This window comes from Dipodomys spectabilis, unplaced genomic scaffold, assembly GCF_019054845.1.
Source record: "Dipodomys spectabilis isolate Male_0828 unplaced genomic scaffold, ASM1905484v1 ptg000363l, whole genome shotgun sequence".
In the NCBI taxonomy this organism is placed as follows: Eukaryota; Metazoa; Chordata; class Mammalia; order Rodentia; family Heteromyidae; genus Dipodomys; species Dipodomys spectabilis.
The window spans coordinates 4,633,721-4,651,907 of record NW_024871040.1 but is presented as its reverse complement, the minus strand read 5'-3'; the positions used below and the strand labels follow the sequence as shown (position 1 = coordinate 4,651,907).

Sequence of the window (18,187 nt, the reverse complement as noted above, 5' to 3'; positions counted from 1 at the left end):
AACAGTGTGTGCTTAGTACTGTGGAAGCTGCACAAAGAATAGCAGGACGATGAGGCCCAGGCCTCGGGGCAGCCCAACCCCAACCAGCATTCAAAGCTGGCACGCTCTCTTGGGCAGTTATTTAAAGCACCAGAGAGATAAACAAGCAAGAGACTGGGATTTGGAAAAACTGATGAGTAGGAGGGCTGGGAAATGACAGTCTGGGGAAAAACTGAAGCAGCGCTGCGGGTGGTGTCAAGGGTGCACCTCTGGTCTTGGGTTTGGCGAGGATGTGCCTGCTGTTGTAGGAGGTGGAGGCTGGGCAGGTGAGCACTTGCATGTTCAAATCCAGTGGGCTCAGGAGGGTCTGTATCACTGCTGGTCCCTCCAGGAGTTGGAAAATGGAGAAGGGAGAGAGGGAGGCTTTAAAGGAATTGTGGTTGATGGGCCTGATAGACAGTTGCCTGGAGGCTTGCCTAGAAAACTGCCGTGTGTGTGTGTGTGTGTGTGTGTGTGTGTGTGTGTGTGTGTGTGTGTGTGTGTGTGTGTGTGTGTGTGTGTGTGTGTGTGTGTGTGTGTGTGTGTGTGTGTGTGTGTGTGTGTGTGTGTGTCCTTATTGACAACAGCTTCCTCCCCACTGCCATGGTCGCAGGTTTAGATGTAGATGGTCCAGCAGGGCATCCCCAGTTGCCCTGTCTGGGGCTCCATGTGTTTGCATTGTTACTTTCTGGGGTGGGTCTTTGCAAAGACTACCAGAGACCCTCTGTGCTCACTGTGAGAAACTTCTGGCCTCCTCAATGTGGTCTCTCTATTCTACTCTGCGACAATAACCAGTTTTGTTCATTTATCTTCTTCAGAACTGGGGCCTGAACCTAGGGCCTTATTAGGCTTGCTATGCATTCTCATTCTAACACTTGAGCCACATCTCTAGCCCCAATCTTGTTCCCACACAGCTTCAACTCTGATTTCTGAGTCCTTAGCATCATTCAAAAAAATAAAAGGGCCAGAGGTGAAGGTTGTCTAATCTAGTGCAAGATCCTCAGTACTCAACAACCCTCCCCCCCCAACAAAAAGATATATAAGAATTCCCACCTCCAAAGATGCTATACTAAGAAATATGGGCTGTGAATTTGTGCTGGAGAGGATGTGGAGAAATGGGAATATTCACATGGAATGAAAATGGAAAAAAAAAACCAGGATAGTTCCTCAAAGTCAACTTACTATACACAAAGCCAACATTTGTGCACACAAAGACTTATTCAAGCATGCATTTCCAGCAGCCTCAACTCAATAGGCCCAAACTGGAAGCAACCCAAATGTTAAGTCAACTGGTGAGTGAAGAAGCAAAACTGGGGGGCATACAGTAAAGCATTACTCAGCCATTACTGATAATGCAGGGGAGAGCCTAAAAACATTAATAACTAAGCCAGGCACTGGTAGCGCACACCTCTAATCCTAGCTACTCAGGAGGCTGAAAGCTAAGGGTTGCAGTTCAAAACCAGCTCATGCCGGAAAGTCTGAGATTTATCTCCAATTAACCACCAGCAAACCAGAAGTGGAGATGTAGCTCAAAGTGGTAGAATGCTAGTCTTGAGTAAAAAAGCTCAGAGACAGTGCCCAGGCCCTGAGTTCAAGCCCCACAACTGACCAAAAAAAAAGAAAAAGCAAGCATTACTAACTACAAAAGACCATTCCTGGTATGGTTCTACTTATATGAAATGCGCAGACTCAATCTTGGCATTGGTGCCTCATACCTGTAATTCTAAAATTTGGAAGATTATGGTTCAAAGCCTGCCCAAGTGACCTCATCTCCAATTAACCAGCGAAAAGCTGGGTTGGAGGTATGAATCAAGGAGAGTGCTAGCTGAGAAAGAAAGCCAAGCAAGCATGAGTCCCTGAGTTAAACCCCAGAACTTGGTGTTGCGGGGGGGGGGGGGGGGGGGGGGGGGGGGGGGGAGAGTTGAGGGAGGGGCGGGAAATGTACAGAATCAATCTGAAGACATGACACCAGTGGAAAAATAAGAGAAAACAAAGTTCTATGACTTGATACAAAGTTATCCCTAAAGACACTGTGAGAATTTAACAACAGAAAATTTGTGAGTAGAAAGGAGAGAAGGAAAAAAACTGGAGGGGAAACCTCCTAACAGCTTAGAGGCTCCAAGTGCTTTGGGCTTTGCTGGCTCCGGTGATTTTCTTGGATACTGCTCTTGGCTCAAGGGAACTAACAGTAAACCTTGTTCCTGCCCTAGCTACACCAGGTTGGACTGCAGAGTTGCCACCTCTGATCTGAAGTGTGAAACCTCCTCTGGCTATATTATGCCTTGTGTATTCCCATAAATTTTGTTGGCCTTGGAGCAAAGATGTTAATGTTTTCATCTTGGAACCTCTCCTTGAAGACAGAGACTCAATGTACCCCCTTTATCAATGTCTACCTGTGCTCTGACATTGCCTGCAAGTAACCGTACCATCTGAACCACCTGCCCCTGTGGCAGGCCTGGCCTCTCAGTTTCTCAGCTCTGGACCATGAGGTCTGGCATGCAGCAGATCTTCTATCATGAGGGCCAGCACTGGGCTTAGCTTAGAAAGGACCCTAATCCAAACCTTCTGTCCCTGCTCCAATTAAATTCTTCTTGCTGGAGACCTTCCCTGGACAATCAGCTCTTCCCAGCAGCGGTGTCCAGCTCTACACCATCATTCTAACTTTCTGGTAGAGTCTATGGTTCTGAACAAACCAGTTTACCCATTCTGGAATCAGGAAGGGGACGCCTTTGGCTTCCTTTTGTAGAGTATCCATCGTATAAGAAGGAAAGCAGGGGGCTGGGAAGGTGGCTCAGTGGTAGAGCTCTTGCCTTGCATGCATGAGGCCCTGGGTTCGATTCCTCAGCACCACATAAGCAAAAAGAAAAAAGCCCAGAAGTGGCGCTGTGGCTCAAGTGGTAGAGCACTAGCCTTGAGCTGAAGAGCTGAGGGATAGCACCCAGGCCCAGAGTTCAGGCCCCACAACCGGACCCAAAAAAAAAAATAAAAACAAACAAACAAAACAAAAAAAAAGGAGGAAAGCAGGGATCTGATAACTAGGACATTTAGTTATTTGAGGAGCTGAAACAGAAACCTCATACTGGGCCATTGGTTCCTAAACCCAGCACTTATCAGCACCAATTTAGGAAACACAGACCATACCAATCCAGAACTTTTTTTTTTTTTTTTGTTGGTCGTGGGGCTTGAACTCTGGGCTTGGGTGCTGTCCCTCAGTGCACTCTACCGCTTGAGGCACAGCGCCACTTCGGGTTTTCTAGTGGTTTATTAGAGACAAAAGTCTCACGGACTTTCCTGCCCGGGCTGGCTTTGAACTGTGATCCTCAGATCTCAGCCTTCTGAGTAGCTAGGATTACAGGCGTGAGCCACTGTTGCCAGCCCAATCCAGAACTTTAACCCCAGAAGATTCTAACATTTCTGTCCACAGATGCGTGTGTGAACAGTTTTGCCAGAGTACAGTTTCTGTCCCCTCAAGGCAGACCTTTCTGGCTGGTTCTGAATGTCTTCCCTGAGACTTCTGAGCATGGTACCTTCCCTACTCAACGTTAAGGTTCTCTACTCAACTTTGGAGTCAAAGGTGCCTAAAAGGGGCCTGAGTCGGACTGTAGGTCACATCATCCCCACATCCTCAGGATGTGGAGAGCCAAGGTGCAACCCCATGCCCCTCCACCCACCCACATGGCATTGCATAGGGTGTGTGATGTCATTGGGAAAGCCTGGACTCGGGAAGAATGGGCCCCGGCTAGTCACAGACGCCGGGTCTATCCCACACAGACACTAGACTGGGGTCGCATAGCATCATCAGCATCACTGTCCCTTTTTGAACTTCCTTCCTCTTGGGACCTCACAAACAAGCCCTTGTAGCTAGGAGCCTGGGTCCTCTGGAGCCAGGCCAGCCACCGCCTACATGTGAGTCATCCAGGAGATGACTTCTTGTCTAATGAGGGTTGAGGGGCTATGTTTCTCCTTTGTCTCTCAGATAAAGCAGTGACAAGACAGCTGGAGCAGGATCTGGACTTCTTCACTAACAATGACAATAGGAACAATAATAGCAGCTACCACTGGCCATACCCTGAGAGGACAGGTCATTGAGCTGTCAGAGCACCACGGTCCCTCATCTCAGTTCTTAGGTAAGGAAACAAGTTTAGCAAGGTGGGAAAAAATGACTCACTCAGGCCACACAGAGGATGATGGGGGCACTGAAAGAGATTCTTGTCTTAATCTGGCTTTACTTCCAGCATAGGTGAATGCTTGGGCCTTGGCGTGCCTATTTTAGGCTTCCCGTAGCTGGGATGGCAGCCATGCATCATCATATCCACTAGGGACTAAGAATGAGTCTTGAAAACTCTTCTGCCTGGACTAGTCTTAAACTGTGATTCTTCCCATTTCAGCATCTCAAGTAGCCAGGATTTCAGAGTGAGCCACTGGCACCTGGCTAAAGAGTCCAATTTTAGCAACATTCCTGCCTCATCAGTTTAGTAAGAGTCTTGTTAGGTTTGTTTAGCCATAATTTTCTTGTCCTCTCAAGTAATTTTTTTTTTTTTTTTGGGTCTGGTCCTGGGGCCTGAACTCTGGGCCTGGACGCTGTCTCTCAGCTCTTCAGCTCAAGGCTAGCGCTCTACCACTTGAGCCACAGCGCCACTTCTGGCTTTTTTCTTTTTGCTTACGTGGTGCTGAGGAATCGAACCCAGGGCCTCAGGCATGCAAGGCAAGCGCTCTACCACTGAGCCACCTTCCCAGCCCCTCAAGTAATTTTCCATCCTCCTCGTTGGCAATAAATTCTCAGTTTCTCTTGTATTTAAGAGTTGAGCCTAACCTCTCTTACTTCAATACTCCATTGATGCTGGCGTTAGTGGTTCATGCCTATAATCCTGGCTACTCAGGAGGGTGATATCTGAGAATCATCTCCATTGCTATAGTTCTTATACCTGTATCTCAGGGTTTTTTGGTATGTGTGTGTGGTGGTGGGGAGTCTGAACTCAGGGCCTTGTGTTCTTCCTTGGCTTTTTTGCTTACTGCTAGTATTCTACCACTTGGGTCATGCTTGAAATTCCGGCATTTTACTACTAATTGAAGATTCTCTTAAATGTGTTTTCCCAGGCTGGCTTCAAATCATGATCCTCAGGATCTCAGCCTCTAGAGTAGCTAGGGTTATATGCATGAGCCTCTGGTGCCTGACTTTCAGGTTTTTGTGTTTGTTTTGTTGGTCATGGGGCTTGAACTCTGGGCCTGGGCACTGTCCCTCAGCTCTTCAGCAAAAGGCCAGTACTCTACCACTTGAGCCATAGCGCCATTTCCAGTTTTCTGGTAGTTTATCGAAGATAAGAATTTCATGGACTTTCCTGCCTTGGCTGGCTTTGAACCACAATCCTCAGATCACAGCCTCCTGAGTAGCTAGGAATATAGGTGTGAGCCACTGGCGCCTGGCTTCTCTGAGGTTTAGAATACAGTCTATCTTAAGGTTGTTTGTTTTTCAATGGTCCTGGGGATCAAACCCAGGGCCTCACACATGCCTGGCATATGTGAATACTGAACTACATCCTAATCCTTTTTAGTAACAAAGTCTTACAAAATTGTGCAGGTTGGCCTTATGATTACAGGTATATGCCACTCCACTAAGTTGTCTTACACAGTAGCTTTTTAAAAAATATGACTCTATACCTTCCTCCTTACCAAGTCTCATTTCTGTGCCTTGTTGAGGCCTCACAGGTACATCCAGGAATGCAGTGAGGAATTCTCTAAAAGTTGCCCTGGGGCATAAAGGATGGGCAAACCTAGCTTCTACCCACTCAATATCTGCTTATATTTCAGAAGGTTCTTCATCTTCCCCTCTAGGGGGTGTCTGGTCAGTCTTCAGCAAGAATCCTGTTTGGCTGGTTTAGCCAGAATCTCCCTTAATGATGTTTCCTCTTAGTAATATTAACCCACTGCTCTTTGCCTTGACTATAAATTCCAGTATTGTCCACACTGTATTTGGAATGAGCCCCATGCTATACTAAGATCTCTTTTTCCTAATGCAATCATTCTGAGTAACACCTGCCTTCACTGTGGTCTGTCTAGCTCAGGTTGTTCTCTTTCCCTATCAAACAAAGCACTTGTCAGTGTGCATAAAGAAGTATTTGGGGGCTGGGAAGGTGGCTCAGTGGTAGAGCGCTTGCCTTGCATGCATGAGGCCCTGGGTTCGATTCCTCAGCACCACATAAGCAAAAAAGAAAAAACCGGAAGTGGCGCTGTGGCTCAAGTGGTAGAGCACTAGCCTTGAGCTGAAGAGCTGAGGGACAGCGTCCAGGCCCCACGACCAGACCAAAAAAACCCAAAAAACCAAAAACAAACAGACAACAACAACAAAAAGAAATATTTGGGCCCAGTTCAGTGGCTCATACCTTTTATTGCAACTACTTGGGAGGTTGAAATTAGGAGGATGAAGGTCTATGAAAAAACTCAGTATCCTACCTGGAAAATAACTAAAACAAAAAGGATTGGGAGTGTGGCTCAACTGGTTGAGTGCTTACCTAGTACTACCACCATCAACAACAACAACAACAGTTTACATATGGGTTGCATCATGACAAGGGGTTTCAAGAAAGGGGTTGATAGGGTAAAGGGTATCAGTATTCAGATGATTCATATCTAAGACTGGTGAACTAGAGGAACTTTGTCTTGTTTGATGAGCTGATAAAAGGAGCCAGCCAGTCTATTGGTGTCTTCTGAGGATGTGTCAGCTGTGAGGATGTGTAAGATACAGGCTGGAAGTGACCCAATGGTCCAGGAGTATGTATGAGGAATGTCCCTGCCTTGGGACAGGTAACAAATATGGAGAGGGACAAGGCAAAGGGAAGCAACAGGGATATGGGCCAAGAGTTAATGGCCTCACATTTGCTCCCTCTACCTCCCTGGTCACCTGGGTATCTTGCGGAAGTTATTGTCAAATGAGCATGCAACCAATGAGAAAGCCCAGGTGCTATAGTATGGGAATACTTTGACTCCCAAGGGTTTGAGGTGTGGACCTCAACACTGATGTGGTGGGGCCTCTAAGAGGCAAGGCCTACTGGGAAATCCTCAGGTCACTGGGACAGCTACCTTGGGAAGCTACCTTGGCTGGATGCCAGTGGCTCATACCTGTAATCCTAGCTACTCAAGAGCCTGAGATCTTAGGATCATGGTTCAAAGCCAGTCTGGGCAGGAAAGTCTGTGAGACTCTTTCTTTTTTTTTTTTTTTTTGACCCGGTCGTGTGGGCTGAACTCTGGGCCTGGGCGCTGTCCCTCAGCTCTTCAGGTGAAGGCTAGCGCTTTACCACTTGAGCCACAGCGCCACTTCTGGCTTTTTTCTGCTTATGTGGTGCCGAGGAATCGAACCCAGGGCCTCATGCATGCGAGGCAAGCACTCTACCACTGAGCCAACTTCCCAGCCCCGTCTGTGAGACTCTTATCTCCAATAAACTACCAGAAAACTGGAAGTGGTGCTGTGGCTCAAGTGGTAGAGTGCTAGCCTTGAGCTGAGGGACAGTGCCCAGGCCAAGTTCAGGCCCCGTGACCGGCAAAAAAAAAAAAAGTCTTATGGAATTCCTGATCCTGAGTGAGAGCAAGTTGTTATTTGATTATGACCCCTGAATCCTAATTTTCTCTTTTAAGATCTGATCTCTTCTTTCCTCATTACTCCACCATGCTGATTCAGTAACCATGGGGCTGCCCTACTTGGACTTTCAGCTAAATAAACCTTGTTTTCATCCTCATAAGTAATCTGCCTCAGGTTTTCTGTTATAGTAATGAGATATACACTTAACTGGTCAGAGTCATGACATCACTCAAGGAATATGAGCACAAGTCCCATGCAATGGTCCTGAATGGAAACTATCTTGACACACTTGGAAGCTTCTATACCAACCCTGGGGAACCTGGTGTGCACCCTCTTCAAGGATGCAGTGGTTAACTGGGTCTAGACTTCAGAATGCAGTCAGGTGAATAGACTGAGTCACTTAGTTTTTCAAGAAGAGACGCCCCCATAATCACCAATTTTAAGCCCGAGGTATCACCTAACTCTTTCTCCAGTCTCTCCTAAGACTGGAAGAGCTGAAAACCTGGAACAATGGAATACTGACAAGGGTAAAGTGGCCCATCTATGTGTCTGCGTCACTTTGTGAGGCTCTGTACAGAGGCAGAGAGGGTGAACAAAGGGTAGATGGCCAAAAGGAATACTTCTGCTTTTAGACTTGGTCTTACAGTATGAGGAGTCCATGAGGCCTTGAATTCCCTAACAAGTTTCCATGGGGGACCACCAGGTAGCAGTGTGTATCTCATGAGAATCTGGCCATTCAAGGCAGGAGGACTTGTCACTGTGAACAAGGAGACTTGAGATCCTCAATGCAAAGCTATTAACTACTCAATGAAGAATCACCTCCACCCTCCATATTTCCTGGCATTCAGTGTTTCACCAGTGTATCAATTTTACTTCCTGTCCTTGGTGAAGAAAGGGGAGCTTCTGGAATGCTGTAACCTCTCCCCCTAGTGGCCTCAAGTGAGGATGGAAGTTCCTAGTGGTGGGAAGCAGTACCCAAGACCCAGGGTACCCGCTTCTCTATTTCCAGGGAAGTGTGGGGCAGGTGGACCTGGCTGAGCTGGGACTGCTGTGGTTCTGAAAGGAAGATGAACATTAGAACTTTCTCCCAGCTGTCTTGTAGAACTTCAAGAACTCTTGAGAACTTCAAGAACCTTAAGGCAGGCAGTACCAGATGCTGTTTGGCAACAAATGCTAAACACTGGTGATGGTTTCCAGAGGCTGGATAAAACTAAGAATTGAGGATTCAGATAGTTCTCCTTAAGGACTAGGGTACCACACACTGGTCCTGTATACTAATCCTGGAGGATGCAGTTGTTAACTGGGTCTAGGCCTCAGAATTCAGTCAGGTGAATACTGAGTCACATGTTTTTCCAAGAAGAGGTGTCCCATAATAGCCCAGAGTACCACCTAACTCTTCCTCCAGTCACTCCTAAAGCCGCGGATAAGCTGAGAACCTGGCTGGGGAAAACAAGTTTAACTGAGATTCTTTTGGGGACAATCTGGGACACAACAGTTAGTCAGGCAAAAGAGCCAGAAAAAACCTGCAATGCTGATGGCCTTGGCAGGTATAGACACCTCAGTGTCTACAAATGTCAAATGGAAAAGACCATGGAGCATCCAGAGAGGACAGAAAGGATTGGCAGCCTCACCTGGACCTGGCCTTTCCCCATGAGTCTGTCTGTGCTCTCGCCATCCTCCTTAGGGATCTTCATTTTGTTGTAGCACTTTTCATAGCATAGTATCCGCAGGGTCTGGGAGCCTTCCAGCTCTATCTCAAACTCCTGTTGGTCGGAGAAAGAAGAAAAGTTAACCATGAACAAACAAGTCCAGGTGTGTTGCAGTCAGTCCTATTAGCTGGAGGGCCCATACTTGAGACTCTCCTCACTTAGTCCTGGGACCTTTAGGAGCATTCCTTATGGACATCACTGTCATGACACTGGCTTGACCCTTGTGCTTGTGAAAGCTCTGAATCCTCCCAAACCTAATCCAGACTTAGTACTCAAGCATTTCTAAACACGAGCTATACATTATTAGGGTCAGAAGCTCAGGAATGCTTGTTAAACATGCAGATTTTCTGTTATGTGAATATGGTTTATTTTTAGGGCAAGGAAGCTATTTTGGTATTTTAGTGATCGATCCATGTCATTGATCTGTTGAAATCCATAGAATGTATAAAACCAAGAGTGAACCTTGATGTCAACTATGGAGTTGAAGTGATAACAATGTGTCAATGAAGGTTTTCTGATTGTAATGTGTACCTCATTCACTCTGGTGCAGGATTTCAATAATGTCTTCTTTATTAATTATGCTTTGAACCCAAAACTGCTAATAATAAAATCAAGGGCTAGGGGTGTGATTCAAACAGTAAAGCAACTGCCTACCAACTGCCAGGTCTTGAGTTCAAATCCCAGTACCACTTAAAAGAAAAAGAATAAAATTGGACTGGGAAGGTGGCTAAGTGGTAGAGCGCTTGCCTTACATGCATGAGGCCCTGGGTTCGATTCCTCAGCACCACATAAGCAAAAAGAAAAAAGCCAGAAGTGGCGCTGTGGCCCAAGTGGTAGAGTACTAGTCTTGAGCTGAAGAGCTGAGGGACAGCGCCCAGGCCCAGAGTTCAGGCCCCACGACCGGACCCCCCCCCCCCCAAAAAAAAAAAATTGGGCTGGGAAGTGGGCTCAGTGGTAGAGTGCTTGCCTTGCATGCAAGAGGCCCTGGGTTAAATTTCTCAGCATCACATAAGCAGAAAAAAGCCAGAAGTGGCACTGTGGCTCAAGTGGTAGGGCGCTAGCCTTGAGCTAAAGAGCTGAGGGACAGCGCCCAGGCCTAGAGTTCAGGCCCCACGACTGACCAAAAAAAAAAAAAAAAAAAAAAAGAATAAAATCAAGAGTGTAGCACATACTCACTGTTTGTGAGTTGTATATGTGAGGCCTTGGGTTCCAACCCTAGTGCTATAAAAACTTTTCTTAAAAAAAAAAAGTGATCCAGAGAGGTGAGAGAATTTGGATTATTCCCTGGCCCTTCAAGCTGTCTGCTGTGTGAGTACGACATGAACTTGCTCCCCCATCACCCCTTCAATACCTTCAGTGCATTCTACATTTCACACCCATGCTTATGCACGTATGCTTAGGCTCCAAGGGGAAAATGGAGAAGGGTAAGAGGGAAAATCAGTTCTTTCTGGAAGGTGAGTGAGGAATATGAGAGTTGAGTCCCCCTAGATGATGATCTACATGCAAATCAAGTGACCTGGAGCCATGGTACCTTCTAGACCTTCGAATCTCCCTTCTAGACCTTCTAATCTCGTGTGTGTGTGGGTGTGTGGGTGTGTGCGTGCACACACACACTACTTAGCTTTCTGGCTCAAGGTTGGTGCTCTACCACTTGAGCCACAGCTCTACCTGTGGCTTTTATGGTAGTTAACCTGAGACAGTCTCACAGCCTTTCCTGCCCAGGATGGCTTCAAACAGTATTCCTCAGATCTCAACCTGAGTAGCCAGGATATAGGTGTGAGCCACTGATGCCCAGATCTCCTTGGATCTTTCCTTCCTTCCTTCCTTCCTTCCCTCCCTTCCTCCCTTTGTTTTTAAAAATAAGTTATTTATTGTGAAAATACTGTACAGAGGGGTTAGTTACATGAGCAAGGTAATGAGTACATTTCTTACCAAGCATTGTTGCCTCCTCCTTTGTTTTTCCCCTACCATCCCTTCCCTCCCACCTCCACTACACCCCTCCTCCCCCACCTAAATTGTAAAGTTCGTTTTCCAACATAGTGCTTTGTACATCTCACTGTTACAATGGGTCAACCTGTATCCTTATCTAAACACTTTGTTTTTTCCCTTCCCTTCTCCAAATTATACCAACATCAAATAGAGTGAAAACAAGGGTTATACTGAGGGAGGAACATACAAAGCAACAAAAAAAATCACATGGTACCTTATAAATACATTAGAAACAATGGCAAGAAAGAAAAAAAACACTTGTATCCCTATCTTGGGGTTCATTTCGTTTAGCTTCATCTTATCTGGTCATACGTACATACCTTTTGACCTTTTCTATTTGTCCCAGACATATACTAGTTATTGCAAATAAGGGAAACCATTGGACCTATGTTTCTTTGGGCCTGGCTTACTTTACTTAATTTTTTCCAAGTCTTACCATCTCTCTCTTTCTTTGCTAATCCTGGGGCTTGAACTCAGGGCCTGGGCACTGTCCCTGAGCTTCTTTTGCTCAAGGCTAGCACTCTACCACTTGAGCCACACCACCATTTCTGGCTTTTTCTGTTCATGTGGTACTGAGGAATTGAACCCAGTGCTTCATGCATGCTAAGCAAACACTTTACCACTAACCCACATTCTTGGCCTCCTTGGATCTTTGAAGGGAACCTTTTTTGCAACCTGTCTTAGAATCCCTTCCCTGCTGCCTTTGCAACATCCCAGACTCCTTAGTCTCTGCAAAGCCTCCTACAGCAGATCCCATGTGGTCTTCACATTTTCTCTCACCCTGTCACCATCACAGCTCTTATTATGCTCTTGTGCAGAAGTCCAGAGCTATAATGAACACCATGTTCTTTGTGCCCTCATCTTGTCCAGGCAGCAAGTCAAATGACCACAGCAGTGGATGCTGCTCAGTGAAGACCTGGGTTCTTTCTGATCTCTCGGCTTCTATCTGGTGCTCCACTAGTCACACAAACAGCATTGATGAAGCTGCCCATAAGTCTCCTCCTCTTTCCCTAAAGGGGTGAGTGGCAGATTTGTGCCCTGGCTATTTCCACCTATACCACTAATAACAAGGTTCTGGAGATCAGCAGACTGCTGAAGATGCTGGAAATGGCATCATGGGGTCTTGGGACATTGTGGACACTGGTCTCTTTGCAATCATGTCCATTCCTGTGGCTCCAGGCCAAAAGTATAACACAAACTAGTTCTCCAAAGTGAAAAAGAGCAGAGCAACGGACTACACCAACAAAACAGCAACTAGGACCTGAAGGGTCCTGAAGGCCTGCTTGTAGCTAGCTCCCTTTCCACCCCCATGTGCAGGGCTCAAGGCTTCAGGAAACTGAGAGGGTTACAGGAGTCCATTTCAGCTTCAGAGGAAAAATGCTAGGGAAATCTTTATTAAAGTAAATAATGGGCAATAACAGAGGCAAGGCAAAGAGCCTTTGAAGTGCTCTTTTTAAACATTTCTCTCACAAAATAGGTTGTTTCTTTGTGTTGGGGTAGTAAGATTCTTAGGAACACAAAGATAAAATCTCTTGGACTAAAATCTCTGGAATGGATCATTTCTCCACCCCCATCCTCTCAGAGATTCCTGGAATGCTGGTGTCATAGCTTTTGAGGGAAACCCTCAGGAAGCCCTTGGAGGTTTAGAATTATGTGGCAAACATCCTGGCCAAGGCCCTTGTGGAAGGAAGGCTCCTCACCTCATTCCAGTTTGGCTCTGTGGTATCCCTGTAGACACGCGTCTTTGCTTTATTCACAAAATAACCAAAGGAATCTACCTCCAGGGTGCAGTACAGATCTGTGAGAGACAAGGAGGTAGATGATAAATGTACTTTTCCATCTCTCCTGTATTTTCTGTAAGAGCAAGTATTATTTGTGAAATCAGAAAAAAAAAAGATCTCCAAGGAAAACACCAAACCAGTGGCCAATGTGAACACCAGGACCTCATGCATGCCCCTGACTGCCTGTAGAGGTGGGAAATGGGACCTCTTGGAACACTGGTCATTCAACAGTCCTCTGTAAAGCTCCTTTAGTAACAAGGGTGGGTCCTACACTGGATAGGAGGGCAGCGGTGACTGTTTCATTGCAATCTAGAGGAGTGAGTGCTGTACAACAAGGTTATGACAGAGTTCACCCATCCTGGGAGGGCTGGGGGCGGGAGGATGCACCTATAACTCTGGCAAGAATTATATCAGGCAAACAGCTGGGAGGGAAGAGAGCTCTAGACCAGTGTGGAGTATGGGAAATAGTTCCATGGTGCAGGGCAAGTTGGGTTCATGCCAAGAAGAGGAGGCATGGTCTGGGAATGAGTAGGGCTAGACTATGTGTAGGGTCTTGGCCAGCCTGGGTAAGAAAGTCTGTGAGACTCTTACCTTCGATTAACTACTAAAAAGCTGGAAATGGAGCTGTGGCTCAAAGTGGTAGAATACTAGCCTTAAACACAAAAGTTCAGGGACAGTTCAAGGTCTAGGACAAACATATAAAGAGAGAAAAAGAAAAAAGCAAGCAAGCAAGCACAAAGAAATACCATTGGGTGGAGGAGCAGAGAGGCCATTGCCAAGGGCCTGGATAAAGGTATCTAAGGCAAAATGAATGGCATCTGACAGGGCAAGAGAACAGGATTTCAGAGTAGGCTCAGAGTGGGACATGGATGAGATAGATAGAAAGGTAACAGGGCAGGCTGGGATTCAGCTTCATCTGTGATGTTGACAGACAGGTCCTGGAAGGAGACACAGGAGGGAAGGAGGTCTAGGTACGAATTTGGGAAACACCAACATATACAGGACAGCTAGGCAGAAAAGGGCCCAGGGGAACAATTTATATTCTGGAGGTCAAATCTGTATTCTAAGTAATTCAACCATTGCAACTGTATGGTTTGAAGATCTCTAACAAATTTAAACACTTTTACACACAATACAATCATTTCAGGACACTGTCTACATCTATAAAGCTGTAACTCCCTACCCTCAGCCCTTGAAAACTTCTAACAGGCTGTTTCTATATTTTGTCTTTTCTATTAGGATTTGAGCCTCATGCTTGCAAAGCAAGCATTTTCCTGCTTTCACCCCCCCCCCCCCCACACATACCCCGTCCTCGATCTTTTTGTTTTAGTTTTATTTTCAGACTTAGAACATAATCCACCTTCCCCTACTTCCTGAGTATCTGGAATTAAAAATATTCACCAACACATATGCTTATTTTTTGAGGTAGAATCTCACTAACTATGATCCTATTACTGTCTCCTAAGTAGCTGGGATTATAGATGTAAGCCATAGGGCCTGGTCCACTAAATGTAGTTTTTCCCATCTGGCTTCTTTTATTCAGTGTAATTTTTACTCTCATATATATATATATATATATATATGTATATATATAAATACATATATACATACATATATGTATATATATACATACACACATACATACATATATATATATATATATATATGTATTGCTCATACCTTTTTATTGGTTATTGTGGATGGGCCACATTTTGTCTGTAAAACAAGTTATGTGGACATATACTCTTATTTCTTTAAAGTAAATGCTTAAGCCAGGTGCTGGTGACCCACACCTGTAATTCTAACTACTCAGGAGGCCGAGACCTGAGGATCATGGTTCAAAGCCATACTGCGGTACACAAATCCAAAAGATTAATCTCCAAATAACCATAAAAGAGCTGGAAGTAAGTGGCTGGGCACTGGTGGCTCACACCTGTAATCCTAGCTACTCAGGAGGCTGAGATCTGAGAACTATGGTTTGAAGCCAGCCCAGGAAGGAAAGTCTGTGAGACTCCTATCTCCAGTTAACCACCTAAAAACCAGAAATGGAGCTGTGGCTCAAAGTGGTAGAGTTTAGAGTGCTAGCCTTGAGCAAAAAAGCTCAGGGACAGCACCCAGACCCTGAGTTCAAGCCCCATGACCAAAAGAGAGAGAGAGAAAAAAACAACTCAGGGACAGTGTCCAGGCCTAAATTTAAGGCCCAGGACTGGCACACATAAAAAAAAGTGCCAGAGGTAGAGGTGTGCTTCAAGTGATAGAGTACCAGCATTGAGTAAAAAAGCAAAGCAAGAGGGAAATGTTCATACATATATACATAGACACACACAAAGTGAATGCTTAAGAGACTGGTAAGCTATGACAGGGAGGTATGTTTAATTTCTTAAGGAACTATGTAATGTGGGCTAGGGTGTAACTCAGTGGTACAACATACGCTTAGTGTACATGAGGCCTTTGCTTTTATCCCTAGAAACAAACAACAACAATAATTATAATGATCATATAATTATTATATAATAATAATTCCCAGGGCTGGGAATGTGGCTTAGTGGTAGAGTGCTTATCTAGAATACAGGAAGCCCTAGGTTCGATTCCTCAGTACCACATAAAAAAAGCTAGAAGTGGTGCTGTGGCTCAAGTGGTAGAGCGCTAGCCTTGAACAAAAGAAGCTCAGGGACAGTTCCCAGGCCCTGAGTTCAAGCTCTAGGACTGGCAAAAAAACCACAAAACACTTACATAAAAACAACAACAACAACAACAACGAAAACCCAAGCCGGGCGCTGGTGGCTCACGCCTGTAATCCTAGTTACTCAGGAGGCTGAGATCTGAGGATTGTGGTTCAAAGCCAGCCCTAGCAGGAAAGGCCACGAGATTCTTATCTCTAATAAGCCACTGAGAGAACCAGAAGTGGTGCTGTAGCTCAAGTGGTAGTGCACTAGCCTTGAGCTAAAGAGCTGAGGGACAACACCCAGGCCCAGAGTTCAAGCCCCAAGAACGACAAAAAACAAACAAACAAAAAACCCTTTCCAATGTTTTCTAAAGTAGCTTAATTATGTTACATCTCTACCCACAATACATGAGGTTCCTGTTTCCTCAGGTCCTCACCAACATATGTTGGTGTTTACCTTTTTGTTTGCTTTGTTTCAGTGGTATTTTTAAAGTGTTCTGTGAGTCAGCTCTAGTGGGCATCTTGTGTGTGTGTGTATGTGCTAGTACTTGGGCTTGAACTCAAGGCCTGGGTGCTATCCCTAGCTCAAGGCTAGTGCTCTACCTCTTTAACCACAGCTCCAACTTCTGGCTTTTTTTGTCAGTCAACTAGAGATAAGAGTCTCATGGACTTTTCCTCCAGGGCTGGCTTTGAAACTCAATCCTCATATTTCAACCTCCTGAGCAACTAGATTACACAAGTGTGAGCCGTGAGCACCTGGCTTCTAGTGGGCATCATTTTTTTTAAAAAAATATATTGCTGTCCTGGGATGTGGTTTTCATTTATATTTCCTGACATGACAAGCATGTCTTCATGTATTTATCAGCTATTCAAATCTTTTCCCTTTGTTTACTACTGTGTCATCTCTCTAATTTGAATCCTAAGAGGTTTTTGTATATTCTAGACCCAAGTTCCTTATCATATGCACTGCAACTATTTTCTTTTATCCTGTGACACATTGCTGGGGGGGGGGGGGGGGGATTCCTGTTTTCAGACATTGTCAGAAAGGTTAGCCGGGCACCAGTGGCTCATGCTTGTAATCCTAATTACTCAGGAGGCTGGGATCTGAGGATTGCAGTTCAAAGCCAGCCCTGGCAAGAACATCCATGAGACTCTTATCTCCAATTAACCACCAGAAAAATGGAAGTGGTGCTATGGCTCAAGTGGTAAAACACTAGTCTTGAGCTGAAGAGCTCAGGGACAACACCCAGGCCCAGAGTTCAAGACCCATAACTGATGACAAAAAAAGAAAAGAAAGGTTAGAACTGTGCTTGCCACCTTCTACCCCATTTCTACAGATCCCTGGTGCTAGGGCGCTGCTATGTAGGGAAGTTAGTAAAATGCAATGTAGCCAGTCTTCACTGTTCTGATGGCTTGAGCAGCTGGTAGAGAAAAAGGTATTACCATCTAGTATAACAAAACAGCTAAATCTACTCTGCTGATGGGGCTGAGAGGCTGCTGCTGATAGCACCACCCTGTCTTGCAAATTTTTGACTCTGAAGCACCAGAACACTATGGGGCTGTCTCTGTCAAATTCCAATCCTGCCCACAGAAGCTCACCAGTTCACAGGATTTAAGACAGGTAGGAGTAAGAGAAAACCCTCAATTAGTTACTGTACCTAAATGATTGGGGCCAAAGGCACTTGGTGGTCATCTGAACCACTTCCCTGGCTCCCTACATTCTGCTTGATGTCCTTCCGGTGAAGATGCTTGCTCAGCCCCTGCTACTTTCCATCTTAGTCCACTTACTTGAACTTTGCTTGAACCCGGTAGCTGAGTGGACGATGACATTCAGGAAGCCGTAGAGTCCAGGAGATTCATCATCTGAGAAAGAAACCAAAAAGGTGAGGATAATCAGGAGAATGGCTGGCTCTACTTTAAGAGCAACCCAGCACTGAGCAAGGCAGTTCAGACAGAAAATGTGCCCATTGGTTTCTGTGTTTGGAACCTTAAGACTTAGTTGGTTTCACAACACAGACAAACCAGTGAGTGAGACAAAATATATTAAGGTTCCAAAGACAGAAGAAGACATCATCTGGGATGATGTAGGACATGAAAAGAGTGCATGTGTATGTGTGCACAGGTGTGTGAAAAACACAGGCCCAATGTGTGTATCAGTGAGCCCATGTGTAAATGTGTATCAATGAAGGCAAAAACTCAAGTGTGTCAGCCAGTAAGTACCTGGGCTAGAGGAAGACTAGTAGGGTAGGTCAGTGGGGCCAGATCATGGCATCGAGGGGCTGAGGGGTGGCTGTCACAGGCCTTGTGGCTAGGGACAGAATCTATCCTTCTTAACAGCCAAGTAGTGACTGCCTAGAGAGAAAAGTGCTCCTAACCAATTCTGCACACTCCTAGAAGACAACAAGCATGGCAATGAAGACAGCACCAATAGGAGGGAGCTAAGTTGGCCCTC

At 45.6% G+C, this 18,187-nt stretch overlaps 1 protein-coding gene across 1 annotated transcript in view; it reads right to left on the bottom strand.

Moving 5' to 3' along the window:
• Bcr (BCR activator of RhoGEF and GTPase) overlaps nucleotides 1-18,187 on the bottom strand; it is a 140,979-nt gene that overhangs the window by 13,327 nt on the left and 109,465 nt on the right. The window contains exons 14-16 of the mRNA XM_042666138.1: nucleotides 17,524-17,598; nucleotides 12,990-13,087; nucleotides 9,223-9,354 (exon numbers count right to left, since the gene is read on the bottom strand). Coding sequence (XP_042522072.1) covers nucleotides 9,223-9,354; nucleotides 12,990-13,087; nucleotides 17,524-17,598 — 305 coding nt within the window. The remainder of the gene's footprint in view (nucleotides 1-9,222; nucleotides 9,355-12,989; nucleotides 13,088-17,523; nucleotides 17,599-18,187) is intronic.